This window comes from Silene latifolia, chromosome 1 (genome assembly GCF_048544455.1).
Source record: "Silene latifolia isolate original U9 population chromosome 1, ASM4854445v1, whole genome shotgun sequence".
Lineage (NCBI taxonomy): Eukaryota > Viridiplantae > Streptophyta > Magnoliopsida > Caryophyllales > Caryophyllaceae > Silene > Silene latifolia.
In genome coordinates, this window is record NC_133526.1 from 85,068,693 (window position 1) to 85,085,241 (window position 16,549).

At 37.4% G+C, this 16,549-nt stretch overlaps 1 protein-coding gene and 1 non-coding gene across 2 annotated transcripts; one reads left to right on the forward strand and one right to left on the reverse strand.

Annotated features, from left to right (window-relative positions):
* The first annotated feature begins 335 nt into the window (after positions 1-335).
* On the forward strand, positions 336-4,239 carry LOC141607432 (protein XRI1-like). The gene is made up of 9 exons (XM_074426782.1): positions 336-919; positions 1,944-1,999; positions 2,395-2,472; positions 2,544-2,662; positions 2,938-2,992; positions 3,077-3,176; positions 3,270-3,310; positions 3,383-3,463; positions 3,648-4,239. Exons 1-9 carry the CDS (start codon positions 888-890, stop codon positions 3,914-3,916), a joined length of 831 nt encoding a protein of 276 aa, XP_074282883.1. The 5' UTR covers positions 336-887; the 3' UTR covers positions 3,917-4,239.
* An 11,632-nt stretch (positions 4,240-15,871) lies between these two features.
* Positions 15,872-15,978, reverse strand: LOC141619434 (small nucleolar RNA R71). Its single transcript, XR_012531704.1, has one exon. It is a non-coding gene; the product is annotated as a small nucleolar RNA R71 (small nucleolar RNA).
* Between the last annotated feature and the right edge of the window lie 571 nt (positions 15,979-16,549).

Consider the following 16,549-nt stretch of genomic DNA (forward strand, 5'->3'; position numbering starts at 1 on the left):
ACCACTTTGATATATAGTATTATAATATTTATTATTTCAAGTGTGATGTGTTAAGATTTTTAGGAGATGGGAAACAATATGAGGATATAAAGATACACAAAATCTTATTGAAGATGGCACGTATCCGTCACTTTGGAGTGACGGATATCATTTCCTCTCACAAATGACCCAAATAGAGGAGATAGGGAAGCACATGGGAGTGCCCCCATCTTATCCCCCTATCCGTTTTGTGAGTGTCATTACCCGTCACTTGCTCCGACCCGTCTTCAACCAGACTAACTGATAAAGATAAGACAGATGATATTAACTTGAATTTCACTGTCCTTTTTTTTGTCACCCCAACCTAACCACAATCACAAAACGGAGCGTGTTCAACACTACACCCAAAAAACTACACCTACTACCAAAAAATAAGGCTAATTTTAGGCCAAAATCTCAAGATTTCACACTCACAAAGCAAGAAAAGACCAAAAAGTAATAAATGATTATCTTAACCCACAACATAAATCTCACCCTCATACCAAGTAACGGCCCTTTTGACCCACTTATATTAAAATCAAATCTCCCGCAAAAATATTATTTTATTTATTACCCTCCAAAAATAAATCAAAAATGGAACCAAAGTCAGTGAGATAAAATAAAGACTTTTAAAGAGTGCAAAAAAGAAAAAAACTAAGTTTTCGATAATAGTGATACACGCCGTTTCAAGCACATTTTTATCTTTTTTTTTTTACTTTTTTTTGTTTTTAATTTTTTTGGTGGGATTATTAATACAAGAAAAAGGGTAGTTGTATTAATTTGCAACGGTTATTTTTGAAGTAGCAAGTTGGGATTTTGTGGGATTTTTATTGAAGTTTAATTATTGAAGATTTTAGTGTGTTAATCTCATGGATTATCAAATTAATGAAATTAATGATAAGTATGTTCTTAATTTTTTTGTGTTTATTTAATGTTTTAGATTTAGATTTATTTTATGTTTAGTTGGTTTGATGTTGGTAGTTTGGAAATGTAGTTTTTGTGATTTCATCAAAATTGGATGAAATGGGGTGTTATTTTGATGATTATTTTTGATGTTTTTAGTTGATTTGTATGCATTTGATGATGAAATGTTTGATTTTGATGCATGGGTATGTTAAATTTTGAGTCTTTTTAATTGGGTTGGTGATGAATTTTGATTAGAATTTGGTTTTATGATGTGGGTTCGGTTTCGATTGGGGAATGAGTTTGGGATTCTGTCTTTGAATTGAGTAAAGTATTGAACTTCTACCTGCAGTTTGTTAATTTGTGTATATGTTTCTGTAGATTACATTACAATGCAGATTATTGGGGTACAAATTCTTGTGTAAAGCGGCATTATACAAGAAGTTTGGGAACGGTTTATTAAGTAACTGACATTGTATTAATGGATCCATTTTAGGCAGCCTTGCACGAGAATAACTGGCATTGGGGAGGGGAGTTTAGTTTTTTGGTGTGTTTTTTCAAATTCTTCTAGTTTAGGTATAAATGCATGATGCATGTTTGTATATGGCTTTAGATTTATCTTCCTGATACTTAGATTGTAAAATGTGCATTAATCAGACGCATTTTGCTGTTTTGATAATGAATCTTTAGCAAAAACAGATGCATTTTGCTGCATTGTCGTCACAAGATTATGCCTTTATGATACTCTATTAAGTGATTCCGCAGTTAATTGAACTCGTGATGGTGCTCTCATTGTATTCTTAAGTCCTACTTTAGTAACTTCTGATGATTCTCATTGAATTTTTGTTTAGTTGGATTACTAATAATGATTTGTGCATAGATATTCCGTAATCTGATAATAATAGCATCTAGAGACTAGTTAAGTGGCAGTGCTTGTGGTTCTCATTATGTTATTATGTTCAAGTGCTTCATTGAATGGAAGATATGTTTCTGATTTTGGTGTTTCTTGTGGATTGTATCAGTCAGTTATGGGCATGGGAGGGCGACGATATTTATCTCCAGGCAGATGTCAATATTGGTGAGTGCATCAAATTGATTGTAGAATTGTGCTATGTAAGGTTGTATATGATCTGAGCCGACTTATAACATTCTCTCTTAGGTTTGTGATTGGGCTCCTAAACACAAGGGGCCCTAAAATCCATTATAAGCTGATTACCTCTTATTACTTTCGTGTCTGACTTCATTGAGGTAGTTTTGTGCATTTTTTGTAAAGTGGTGAGTTGAAGTTTATTTTTATTCATCAGGAAACTTCTCTTTCTTATTATCCGGGGTCTCATCTTGACATTTTGAACCTGGTCTCTGAACTTATCAGCGGCCTTGTATACTTCAGACTTCAGAGTATCATATAGTGAGGGATTGTGCTGTTTAGAGATGTATCGAAATTTGTTCTGACTGCTGCTAGTGAAAATGCAGAAGACATTTCTTGCATGTTTGAGGAAACTACTCCGATAAAGGCATGTGGAGACTTTGCTGACCATTTTAATGATCATGGTGAGGCGTCTTGATATTTCAGTCAGTTGGTCTTTGTAATAGTAAGTGGCTGACATATCTTACAACCACAGAGATCATGACCAAGACTCCCCAGGAGGGAAAAGAGTACTCTTCTCAAATAAAGCGAAGGCGAATTCTGGACTTTGATAGTGCTAGCGAAGGAATCTCTCCCTCAACTCTCAAATCTAAGGTTTATCCTCAGCAATTAAGTTATAGATTTACCTCATGTGGCATTCATTGAACATTAATATTGTCAGATTATTTAGTTCATATCTAGTGTCACAAAGTCGAAATTCTGAATTCTTTGACTTCAAATCTAAGGTTGATCCTCAACAATCTAGTTTTTGTCGACTTCTATAAATGGATTGATTTTCGTCATGGTTAGGGCATCACTTTTTTTTTTTTTTTAATCCTTTTCTGTGGTCTTGTTTACATTCTGACTTTAAGATTATTTTCCGTTGTTAGGAGAGAATTGATGCAGATAGTGCTATTCTGCCCGAAGCTGATGAATCTTTGCAAGGTTTGCTTTGATTTAACTTGTCTCAAGATTTAAATTTGGCAGTATAGTTGTTAAGTGATCTTACAGTGAAAATGATTGTATCAGACGATTTTTCTCCTCCTAATATCGAGGACTTTGGAGAATCTGAAGCTTGGCTTGCTGAATGTCTCAATGACACTTACTTGAATATCAGCTCTGATGATGGGTATAGTGTTCACTTGTTTTTTATATGGAAGAAACTTGCAGTTTGCTTATGCGTAGTGTTAAGTTTCTTATTTGAATCTCCTCTGGATTGCAGGAATGCATCTGTCTCATCTGATCTGCAGATTGGCTCCAAAGGTATAGTAGCAGGAAAATTGTGTTCTTTTCTTTCATAAGGTTGTTATCTGAACGACCTTCCTATTTCTGTAGAAGTATGCCATGACACACCAAATTCTGGATCACATATAGCTCAAAGACCAGTAAGAAGCTCCCGAAATGTTATTTTTAAAGGTACCCTTATCCCCTCTTGTGCAATTTACTTTGTTTTAGTCCGAAACATTAATTTATTTCACAAAATAGCCATTTCTGACCCTCCACCGCTGTGCTCCATTTGAAACATGGGAGCGATGTCAGAGTAGTTTGTATAATTATTTGTGTAGTACTCCGTATTTATCTTCTCATTTCTAAAATCCAGGCAGGAAATCTTACATGCGGACACCATCAAAAGTTCCTTCTTCTGTTGCATATCCATTTGATTTTATTAAACCATGCGGTGATAGTGGAGGAATGACCCTCAAGGATATAAACCAGCGGATACACACTCCACCACCAAAACCCAAGGAAGCTGAGGACGAAATTATCTACCCTACTTCAGCATTTTCAGGCAAACCTGTTGTCGGTAAAACCAAAATCCCTACTCAAGGAGGAAAAGGTAGCATCACTATCATGAGAACCAAAGGATGAGATAGGAATTCCCCCCCTCCCCCTTCTATGTTATGGCAACCCTCATTCTCAAGGTGTTGACTAGTTTGATACTCCTTATCATTTTTCAATCCAAGTAGTAAATCCTCGCAACACGTTTAAGTGTTCGGAGTACTGTGCAGGAGGACCTTGTGATTTCAAGAGATTTTTTTATGCAAAACTTCTTGTTTCTTTTGGGGGGGACTAGTGTTTGGGGGAGTATGTTGTTCTCTAGATGGTCTGTATATTTTATTTATCAATCTAATGATAGCAGACTGAATTTTTCGTATTAGCTAATATATACATGAAACTCTTTATTGTATTTACTTGATGAAGGCTCTGTCGCATTCTTCTTTAGGTATGGCCCATCTTGCCTCTTTGGTTATGAATTTTAACGTATCTGAAATTTGTTCGGGTTATTGTCAAAACTGAAGGGTTAAGCAATGACAGAAGCCGGGAGTAAGCAGGGGCAAGCAATCCGAGCTCCCAAGGCTTCTAACGTTGATATAGTGGACTAATGTCATTAACCCCCACACAACCGGTCTAGAATGGTTCACTTAGGTAAAATAATGAGTTCTAAACTATAGTTCATAGGGTTTTTATTAGCTGATCAGTCGATTATTTAATATTTTTTTTTAGTAAAAATATACTCTGTAGAACACTAGAAGATATATTTTTTGCCACATTTACATTGTCGATACTTGGCTTCATCAGTTTAATTGAAATATAAGCTCACTTTTGATTTTCCAAAATAGTATACTCTTATGAGAGAGCTCGCCCACTAATTTAGTGGGAGATTAATAAGGAAAAAAGAAATTCAGTGGGTCCCTCACCCCATCATGTGAGAGGTCTCTCAATAACGCTATTGAGAGACCGTCTCTCTGGAGTTTTTGTGATCAAATTTTCCTTTTAAATACTTCGTACCTTTCATTCTTTTAACACGTGACCTCAGGAGTGTTTCTGACGGGGTGTAGGGGGGTCATTTTCACCCCCTTTTCCTGAAAATAATTACGGAGTATAATTTTGATTAGTAAATTAGCACATAAATTATGTGGGTCTAATAGCGGTTAAGACTATTTTTTAGTTAGAGGTCATGGGTTCAATTCTTGCATTGAGCAATTTTTATCCATATCAGTTATCACCATACATTTTGTCTAACTAAACAAAAATTTATTTACAAATTAAAACTCGATATTTTCATTGTTAGAATATTTTACGCACCCTCGTACATCATCCTAGAATCACCTCTGCGTGACCTTGTGAAATACTCTATCGGTACAAGTTAGAAGCATAAGGTTTATACAATTATTTCAGAAATTAGTCTTTCTTAAGACGGTTTTAACATTAAAACGTGACATATATCATCGTACATTCACACTTGAGTATGTAAGACAATTAACAAATCTTTTATTGTTTTCTATGCATTCAATTTTTATCTAATTAGGAATTTGTCATCGTCAATCTCTCTTGTAGAGAAACACAAAAAAATCCCCAAAATCAAAAAAAAATCCTTAAAAATCGACTGCCTCCTCGCCGGCGACTACTCCGGTCGCCGGTGAGGTTTTTCCAACGTTTTTAATTCCGGTTCCTCTCTGTTATCAATCGCTAGCTTTCCAGTTGTTGGAATAAGAGGGATTTTGATTGATCTCCGATCTGTTCGTTTGCTTTCGAGGGTTGTTTATCGGTCGTTTGTCGCGGATACCATCATCTGGTGCGACTCTATTGGAGCGCTTTTCCTACCGGGTTCTGCGTTTTGTGCATCACGGCCGGCGACTTCATCTTCCCTTCTTTGTGGGTTTGGTTGCTAATTAATCATCTTGTTCTAATTTAATAAGTTTCTGTTTTAATGTCACTTTGTTGGGGTGGTACTTGATTACCTGTTAGTAGGGATGGCAGTGGGTCGGGGACCCGACCCAGACCCTAATGGGTCGGGTATGGGTCTCATTTTTTCAGACCCAATGGGTATGGGTCGGGTATGGGTCTTAAGAAAATATTACGGGTCCGGGTCCGGGTCTAAGTTATGAGACCCATACCCGACCCTTAGACCCTTTATTAAAGAAAAAAAAAATCAAAATTACAACTTTTCTGAATTCATGGCAGACTGTAGAAACTCAACTAAAGTCTCTTTCTCTTCCCTCATCGCATAAAGTGATAAAACCCAACCAAACTCTTCTGACAATACCACCACTCCACCACTGACACAAGAAAACCACCACCACAGCACTGATACGCGACTGGAAACCACCTCTCTAATAGCCGACGACTGACAACCACCATTAACGGCAGATTAATAAACTCATAATGTTAAAGTAGTATGAATTTTTTTTTTTTTAATATTATAGACCCATAACTGTTAATCTTGTTACTAAATTGGCTGAAACTCGGACTCACGGGTAGACCCAGACCCTACCCTTACCCATAGGGTCCGGGTATGGGTCCTTAAATTTTAGACCCTTGCGGGTCTGGGTCGGGTACGGGTCCAAAGGGAAAATCTCGGGTCGGGTCCGGGTCTAGGTGGACCCTACCCAGACCCTACCCATTGCCATCCCTACCTGTTAGTTTCAGTGGGGATCTCTGCTTGCATCCTTCTAGTCGTTGTTTTGGTATAAGGTCCCCCCCTTTTTTCCTGCTTTTTGTGTTTTCCGTTTTCCGGTCTGTTAAGCTCAGAGCTTTTTTCTAGTGGTTAATTATTTAGAGGTGCTAGTTCTTTCATCTGTATTTTGTTGGGTCTTTGGTTAGTCACTTTTTTCTGTTTTATTCGGGGTTTAAGGTGTACTCGTTTTCGCTTCTTCGGTAGTTGAATGATGTCTTCTTCTACCAGTCACTATAAATTTCTTGAAGCTTTTGCTTGTGCCCATGTGAGCGATGGGTTTATGGAGAATGATGGGGATAGGATGTTAGGCTCTTTTATGAAATTGCAGGGGCCAGCTCCGTTAATCTTAGCTGAGGTGAGGGAGCTTAAAGATAAGGGGAACGGTCTTTTTAGGCAAAATTGTTTTGATAGTGCTGCAGCGTGTTATGATGAAGCTTGTAAATTGCTTAGTTTAAGTTTGGGAAATATTGGAGGTGAAGATATTCAATCATTATCTGACCTTGTTGTTTCCTTTATTTCTAATATGGCTGCTTGTGCTCTGAAACGTGAGGAATACAGGGCTGCTTCAGGTTTATGCTCCATGATTTTGGACTCATTTCCTCATAATGTTAAGGCACTTTTTCGTAAGGCGGTTGCTTCTATGAAGTTGAAAAGGTTTTCGAAAGCTGAATTGGATTTGGTGGAGGCCTTAGTGGTTGAACCTAGTAATAAGGATGTTTTAAGGGAATTAGATGTGGTAAAAGGTCACCTTCTCATTAAGGAAAATGGTAAAAGAATGCTGGAGGTTGCTACTAAAGATTGCGAGGATGAGAACAATAAGAAGCCTGTTCATGTCTCGACATCTGCTGTGGGTATAAAAGATAGTGAAAGCGTGGTCACAGAGGTGATGGATGACCAAAAGGATGTGAGTATAAGGGATAATGAGAGTGTTAATATGGAAGTGACGGAGGGTCAAAATTTTTGTACCAATAAGTCAGTTTTGGAGTTCTCCAAAAAGGGAGGGGGTAGTTCCCGTCTAAGGATTCCCGCGGAATCTTATAAAAAGTTGTTGGATGGTAAAACGGTGAGCTTTTACCGTAAACGTGATTTGTCAACTTTAACAATTCGTATTCTAAATGGTGAGTCTACTAAGGAGCGAGATAGTTTAAGTGAACGGTGTAAAAAGAAGAAGAAGAGGAGGAGATGTCCTAAAAAGTGGAATTCTAAGATGATGGGGCTATGAACGAAGACATGACTTCTTCTGAGGTTATCAACGTGAAACTTGATATTCCTAGCGAACGCTCGAGCGCGTCATCTACTGGGGCCGTGACTTCAAGCGCATCTTCAATCTGTGACAATTTTTCTTCTCCTAGTACTCATATCCCCCAAGATAACATTATGGGTGTTCTCAATGATCCAAGCGTTCCTCCCTCTCCGCCTTTTATCTTTTCAGCTCGTCCTAAGATGTGTAAGATTCTCTCGTCTGAGAAGCCATCAGGCGCCCCTATTACTCCTATGCTTTACAGGTACCCCTCTACTCATCATGTGCCTGAGAAGTGGAGAATCGCCACTTCCAAGAAGAATCAAAGCCAAGGGGATGAATCTCCAAGACACAGTTTATCTACTTTTTCAAAAAGTAGATCTTTCTCCCATAAATTTCTACGTCCTCGTGGCGTAAGTGTGTCTTGTTGCAGGTACTCCTCCGAAGCTCAGTTGATAAAGAAGAGAAAAGAAATGTTCGCTCATTTGGCCAACTCTGATCGTCCCGCCAAGAAGCCTTTTCTGGAAAACAACCCCATCTGTAGTTTAATTTCTTATCCTAATAATGTATTAATAAATTCCGACTCCGAGAGTCAGGTAGGTACTGCGTAAGGAACCTTTCTTTTCTGTTGTCAAAAAAAAATCTCTCTATTCCTTCTCCAAAAAAAAAAAAAAAAAAAAAAAAAATTTATTCACCTTATACTTGACAACTCTTAACCTAAAAAGAGATTCACATGTCTTAAATATAAGAACCCTAAAGTCATTTTTATAGAATCCTAGAAAAAAGATTGCGCTCCCACTTTCGTCCTTTAAAAACCTTTATTTATGGTCATTCTTTCCTAATTTAATTGTTAAAAGTTGTTTAGTACATTCAGAGCAATAGGAATAATAAAACTTTATATAAAGTTTTTCATATGTCATGTCATAATACAACCACCCCAGTTAAGAATTTTTGTTCACAATAGTCTTAGATGCAAAAAACTATAAAATGAATAATGTGTAATGGTTTCACATATTTTACAAAGCTATATTTATTGGTTGTACATTTTCCAATATTTATAAACTTGGTTCTTATTTTAGAACTTGGTTATTAAAAATAAGAACCAACTTTTAAATGCAATAGAAGAACTTTTAAAATAAAGTTTTTGGTAACAACCCCAATGCTAAGAACTACTATTGTTATTGCTCTCACAAATTATATATACTCCCCATCGCAGTCAGTCATTTATTTACCTATTTCATTTATTTGTTTATTTTTCTATATCATAAAGTTTTTTTATGAGTAATTTAACTTGTTATCCATTAACTACAATCACAAATGATCTCGTCCTCTTCCTTAATTTGCTCTTAGATTTTTGTGGCTAAAGTAAGAGTAAACAATTAATCGAGATGAAGTAAATACTTAAAATATCATATCAAATTACATATACTTGTGACCGTCTTTTAAAAAAATTCTCTCACAAATCACAACCCTTCCTCACTTATTCTTTCACTTATAACTTGTGAGAGCTTTTTTTTAACACTAAATCTCATTGAAGACGGACGATATCCGTCACAAGCTTGTGACGGATACCATTTCCTCTTACAAAATACCCATTGAGAGGTGAGCGGGAAGCACATGGGGGGTGTCCCACCTTGTCCCCTCTCCCTTTTTGTGAGAGGTCTTCAACCTGTGACGGAATTAGCCCGTCACAAGCAAAATCCCGTCACAAGTAAGACGCTTTGTTTTTTTAAAGTGATAAAAAAATGTCCGTCTTTTAGGAGTTCTATGTTATGGAGATGGTTTGAGTTAGAAGATACTCCCTCCATTCAACTCCACTTTACATGTTTGCTTTATCACGTTTGCCAACGCAATTTTTACGCGGTAAATATCTTTAGCTACGTATTTGCAAAAATTATAAAAGTTAGATATTTTTAATGTACTCTTAAAGACGAATCAAATAAGATCTCACATGAATATATTTTAACTTATGTATCGAGAGAAAATTGAAGTTGAATGTCCGCTTGTGAATAGTGTGCAAATGAGAAACATGCAAAGTGGAGTTGAATGGAGGGAGTAAGTTAATAAAATTCAATCGAGTTGTCATTATCTAGGTTTGCAGGTTTGGCGCTATGGTCTTATACTCTTATGACTAAAAGAGGGACCATTAGTAATTAGGACTGTTAATGCAATCACGTGGAATTTCGAGATTAATTAAACCTACTTTATCCAATTAAGTAGGGGACCAGACCACCTCGTACTTTACTGGTCCCGGTTTTTATTATTCCTCCATTCTTGAGGAAGCTCACATACGGGGGTAAATGAGCCGAGTCAGGGCCTTCTTTGGGCCCATGCAGCCCGTGCGGTTGCAAAGGATCCCTAAACTTTTGGGCCAGAAATTATAGTAAATGTAAGAATAAATAAATGTAGTATACTAAGTGTTCAATGAAAGATAGTGTCTTGGTGGATAGCAATTAAGTTTTTAAACACTACATGTCAGGTTCAAGACTTGGTAGTTACAATTATCTCCTTTTTTTGCCTTCTTTTTTAAAAATTTTGTTTCTAAAAATGTTTTATAGGGCCCTATATTTAGCGTTCGCACAGGGGCCTCCAAAATCCCGAGACAGCCCTGCAGCCGAGTCGAGCCGAGCTCGAATTCACCTATTATCGAACTTGGCTCATATTGTAAAAGTTGAGTCCGAGACCGCACCCGAGCTCTTGAAATCAAGGCTCGGGATCGGTTCATATGATATTTTACGAGCTCGAGTTCGAGCTTTGTTCGAGTACCATTTTTTCGAGCATTATTTTAAATCTAACGTAATTTTTCAATTAAATGTTTCATTTTAAGCTAGAATTTTTTTTCCGTTTAGTAGTTTGAAATGGGATTTCTTATGTTATTTTCTTTTCCGAGCTAATATTATGATTAATTTAGCATAAAACAATATATTTTAAGTAAACATTATTGATAAAAATTAAGTATTTTAAAAAAAAAACGAGCTTCCGAGCCGAGCCTTAGTGTGCTCGGGCTCGGCTCAGTTTCAGCTCAGCTTGGCTCGAGCCCGAGCTCGAGCTCAGTTTGACCAATCTTGAGTCGAGCTTTGACCGAGCCGATTCCGAGAACTTGTTGAGCGGGCTCAACTCAGTTACAACCCTAAGCTCACACACACCTTTTCTGTTGGGCGCCCATAAATACACGGCCCAAATTAATTGGAACACGAAATTTGTAGTAGCTTAAGACTAAGTTTATTTCCACATCCATTTTCAGATAACTAAGACTCCGATACTTCCAAATTTACTTAAAAGAATCAATCAAAAGTTTTAAAGTTATCTAATTGTACCATCGTTGGTGCCTAATTTAGTTAAGGTACTAAATTTATTATTTTAAGGGTATGTGGGCCTGAAAACTAAAGAATAAGGTTATTGGGCCGAGGTTAAGTCAATCCAAGATTGAAGACAAACGGAGTCCAAAAGACCAAGAAGTTCAAAAGGAGGAACGCTGGGCTAAGGGGCATGATAAGTGCCCATATAAAGCTTCAAGAAGACTCGGCGGTTTATTAACCTCCTCCCACTAAGGAGTAGTTTCCAATCAGCCGGGTGATGTCTATATATAAGGAGGCATATCATTCAAGCAAATGACAACTCAAACAACAACAACAACAACAACAACTACAACTTAGTCTATCTTTAGATTAGTCTCTTAGGCGTAGCGTAGATTAGCATTAGAAGTAGAAGGAGAAGTAGCACGGCGAGCCCATCCGATCATGGAGGTAATCAGCCATCTATCCTTTAGTTTGTAATTTAGCATCCACAAGTACTCTTGTGAAGACTCTAATTGATGTTGTGTTATAAGTATCATTGGGAATTTCTGTGTTTAAGTTTGAGAATTATATCATTCATTGTTGAGCGCTAAATTATTATAAGTAATTTAACGATATTTATTAGATTACGCATCTACAACCGTGGCTCAAACCCTTGGATTTAAGGTTAGATCACAAAGTGTATAAGGGTAGTTACGACCTCCAAGGTACCTTAAGGTACTAATCTTGTTTCACACAAACAAGTTTTTGGTGACCATAGTGGGAAGATTAAGATAATTTATCCTTCTAATATTTTAAATCTCATATTACAGTGGGAAATATACTCAACTAGATCTAAATCTAGAATGAGGGAAGCAGAAGATCAAAGTAAGGGACAAGATGCCCATAATGAAAGAACATCTTTACGTAAAGTATCCATCAATTATTCATTGGAGATTACTCATGAAAGGAACTTGGAAACTCCTCGTTCTAGGTCTACTCCTAATGATGAATTTCTTAATGCACATGAAGAATCTGATCACGCTAGAAGTGTGGCAGATGACATAGATGATGCAAATAAGCGTTATTACGTAAACAACATAAGAAATATGTAGGATGTTTGAATAATGTGTTGATCGAAGTTAGGGAAGCCATGAGAAATGATTTTCATGAACATTACCGGCTCCTAACTCAAGAAAATGCATATTTTTCATCATAAATATTGTGAGATCAATTGCTGAAAACCTTGAAGGTAATCAATCAAGGGAATTAGTAAGGATGTTGCAAGATATGAAAAGTCTCTTAACCGCTACTCAAAGGGTTTTATATATCAAGTGATATCTCCCAAGAGGTTAATAGCCAGTTAGAGCCATTGATAGATAAACATAATAGTTTGAATGAGCGGTTATGTAGATTAGTGGATGATGGATTTCAAGAGATGAACGCTCGAATTAACAAAGGAGAACATATTAAGGGCGATCCTAGAACCATTAACATTGGTTGTAGTGAACCTAGATCACGAAATATTTTAACTACTCATTCAAGAGTAAACGAGGCACCATACGGACCATCTGATGTCAGAAACCGGATGTTTGAATATGGTGAATTATCAAGACATTTGGGCAATAAACAAAATGTATATGGACATCAGCGTCGTGTGCCTGTTGAGCGAGGTGTTGATTATAATGGTACTCGTTCATCAGGGTTAGCGTTTGATGTCAGTAGGATGATGCCTAATCAAGGTAGGTTTCCTACACCCAGCACACAACCCTTAGCAGGGAATGGACGGCTTGAATCTCCATTAGGTTATTCACCAAGGGATAACTGTGCCCAACCTCCACTGTTTATGAGCGACTAGACGGGAAATAGGTGGACCTCAGAGCCTCAGGATATCAGATATCAGGCGCATGTTGGTAATGGTATTGGACACAATGATCCATGTTTCCACGGGTAGAATCTTAGCCAGGCGGGCCGTAATAATCCCTATGCCAGAGCAAGAGGGAACCCAGGAAACGCATTCTTTATGAATGTCCCCCTGATCAATTTCCTGATCAAGGACAAGCCTATGGTGCTAATTCAATGCCATTCGTGGCGCAGGTTGAACATATGATAGAAAATTATATGAACGCCGAAAACCGAAGCAATCAAAGGATTCGTCATGAGAAACCATATCCTGAGTGGGTGGATAGACAATATCCATATCCTCCAGGGTATAAGATTCTTGATTTTACTTTATTTTCTGAAGATGAGGAAGTCTCCACCATGGAATATTGAACTCGAATTACTAGCCAATGTAGAGAGGCTGCAGATAATGACTATTTGAAATTAAGATTATTTCGTAATTCATTAACTAAGACAGCATTTAGTTGGTATGTTCATCTAGCGCCGAATTATATCTCTGATTGGGAGGCGACGAAAAATCAGTTCCATAATCATTTCACTAGAATTGATCCTAGGATAAATATATGTGATCTAACAAGGATACAATAAAGGACAAGATAACCCGTTGATGAGTATTTAACCAGATTTAAAAACGCTAAAATTCGATGCCATTTGAGTTTACCAGAGGGAGAATTCATAAGAATTACTCAAGATGGTCTTGCAATTCCTTTTAGGGAGTGATAAGTGCATATTTTATATATTTTCTCCCCCTATATTAACTTCATTTTACATGTCATTTAGCACTTATCGTAGTGTTTTGAGCTAATATTTGTTATTCTAGTGCATTTGCTTGTCTCCACATGTTTTGTAGGATACTTAAGCTTTTTGGAGCTAAAATACTACAAGATGAGTTACTAGAGTGCAATGGCTAAATGAAACCAAGTATTGGACTAGCATGGAGTATTGGCATGGGTTTTGTATGGAGAAATTTGATGGACTAATGTGTGCAATACAAGTGTTGTCAAGCCCAAACTCAAGTCCAAGTCAAAGTGAAAAAGATAGGATTCCAAGCTACCTAAGATGCCAAGAGTTAGGTCTTAACCGGGTGATTAATCGCTCAATTAATCACCCACATAGGATTCTCCAAGCAATTAAGAGGAGAGTTAAGGTAAACGGGCTGGAAACACACGACCCCGATCGGGGCCCCCAACCCCGATCAGGGTTGCATGTCTCTAGCTTGTTTATGTTTCACTCCCCTCCCCTATATAAAGGGGAGCCACTTCATAGCTTAGGCATCTCATTTTTACGTGTCATATACTTACAATAGCCTTAAGCATTATAATTCTCTCAATAGTTTTCTTATTTTAGATTTCAATATAAGTTAAGCTTGTAGTTATCAACATTTGGTCCTTAATACATTTCAAGCATTTGGTTTTAATTTGTTCCTTCCATACAAGTTCATTTCTATTAAGGTATTTTTATTTCTAATTTACATTTTACATTTCTATTTAGTTTACGCATAGTTTATTATTAGTACAATAATCACATTACATTAGCTTTATTTCTTTTACATGTTATATCATTTAGTTTATATAAATCATACAATCATGTTTAACATTTCTTACAATATAGTTTATAAATTACACTTCAATATGAGTAGTTAAATTTCCTAGTCTAAGGGCTAGGGGAGCCATGCAAAATCAAGTATATAACATGTTAAAATAGGTTGATAATAATATTGTTCAATTGTTTCTATCACATGTTTGCACCATAATGTTTAATCTTTGTTTAAGGCCTTATCCATAGATTAAGTTTGTTCATTCATTCTAAAAGTCGAGAGGCACGGAATCGAATTAGACAAAGCATGTGTAGTAGGACGACCTAGTCATGGACGAGAGTTTCTCTAGGACCCGGTCTATGGTTAATACTAATGCCGTAAGGTGGGTGTCTCTAAGCCTAAGTAATTGACAATGTTTTTAATATCGAGTTTAACATAATTATATATTTACCTTTGCATGTGTGACCCGAGCCCCTTAGACTCTATTTTATTATATAGTTTACATCATAATTTTTATTAGTCATCAAACCAAACAAACAAACCTAAAATGAAATCGATCTTGATAGAAATCTTCCCATAGCATTTCACAACGCAATTCTCGTCTCCTTGTGTTCGACCCCTATTGCTACATTAATTTGTGTCTAGGGTAATTATCTTTGTATAGGTACACGATAAGCCTATCAAATTTAAGCGCCGTTGCCGGGGACACTGTTTTATTGCGTTTTGATTTGTCGATTTTTATCTTGTTTTCTTTTGTCTTGAGGAACACTTCTTCCTTGAGACCGTTATTTATCATTTTCCTAGAAATTGTTGTCTTATGCCTAGGTCCTCTCGTAGTGGAGAATTGCTTTCACCAGATTCAGACCCCGAGAAAACCTTTAGGAGAAGACGATGTTTTTGGAAGGAAGTGAAAGAAGCCTCTTCTCCCGTGCAAGTTGAAAGTGCTAGAAAGTCTTACTTAGACGATATAGAAGCCCTTGAAGAGGAGGAGGTTTCAAGTTCATCATCTCCACTACCACCACCATCTACTACTAAAAAGATGGTGAAACTTTCCAATCACTCAAAGCCCACCGTGGCCATGCTTCCGTCCGGTATCACAACTACTCAAATTACCGTGCCGGAATTCGAGATCAAACCGGCTTTCATTAGCCTTGTGGAGAGGAAGCAATTTGGGGGAAGTCCTTTGGAGGATCCCAATTTCCATGTGCAAAATTTCTGCGATTATTGCTCCATGATCCGTCAAACGGGCGTCACTCAAGCCCAAATAAGGGAAATACTTTTCCCTTTCTCATTGAAAGACAAGGCCAAGATTCGGATCAATAGCCTTGACCGTACCGCCTTGGGAATCACCAATTGGGAGACATTGGCTCTTGCTTTCTATCAAAAGTTTTTTCCACCGGAGAAAACTCAAACTTTGAGGAGCCAAATCACCGAATTCCGTTAGCAAGCTCTTGAGAGCTTATATGAAGCTTGGGAGAGGTACAAGGAGCTACAAAGGCAATGCCCACATCATGGGCTAGATGATTGGTTTCTAGCTATAACATTCTACAATGGATGTTGTGCCGAGTCCCGAAGGATTCTTGATTCCGCCAACAATGGGCGGTTTGATCAAATTGACACCGACCTTGCTCATGCCACGATCGAATCTATGGTGGTCCATGATGCACAATATGTCAATTTCCGAAGTGTGCCACTAAAAGGTAAAGAAGAATCCTTCAATAACTCCGTCTTGCCAGCTCAAATTGCCTTACTCCAACAACAATTTGCGGAAAGTGATACTAAAGATTTCCTTCAACAACTCAATGCGTCTGTCTTCAACAAGTCAAATCATTGTTTGTGATGGTTGCGGAGGTGCGGGTCATTACGCCACTCATTGCCAAGCTCCTATTAAAGAAGTAAATGCGTTTCAAGCTTTTAGACAAAGTTCTTATCCACCGGGTACATTTTCACACACATATAATCCAAATACAAGATTTCACCCGAACTTGTCTTATACTAGCAACAATGTGCTTAATCCTCAACCTCAACACCCACCACAACAAACTGCCTATGACCCTCAACAGCAAAAGTATAATCCTCCACTGGGTTA

Bases quoted from the DNA above. Each gene is read 5' to 3' on its own strand.
- LOC141607432 (XM_074426782.1), top strand. From the start codon at position 888: ATGGATTATCAAATTAATGAAATTAATGATAA. The intron at 2,473-2,543 runs GTGAGGCGTCTT...TTACAACCACAG, and splicing joins TGACCATTTTAATGATCATG to AGATCATGACCAAGACTCCC. The intron at 3,464-3,647 runs GTACCCTTATCC...TCTAAAATCCAG, and splicing joins CCGAAATGTTATTTTTAAAG to GCAGGAAATCTTACATGCGG.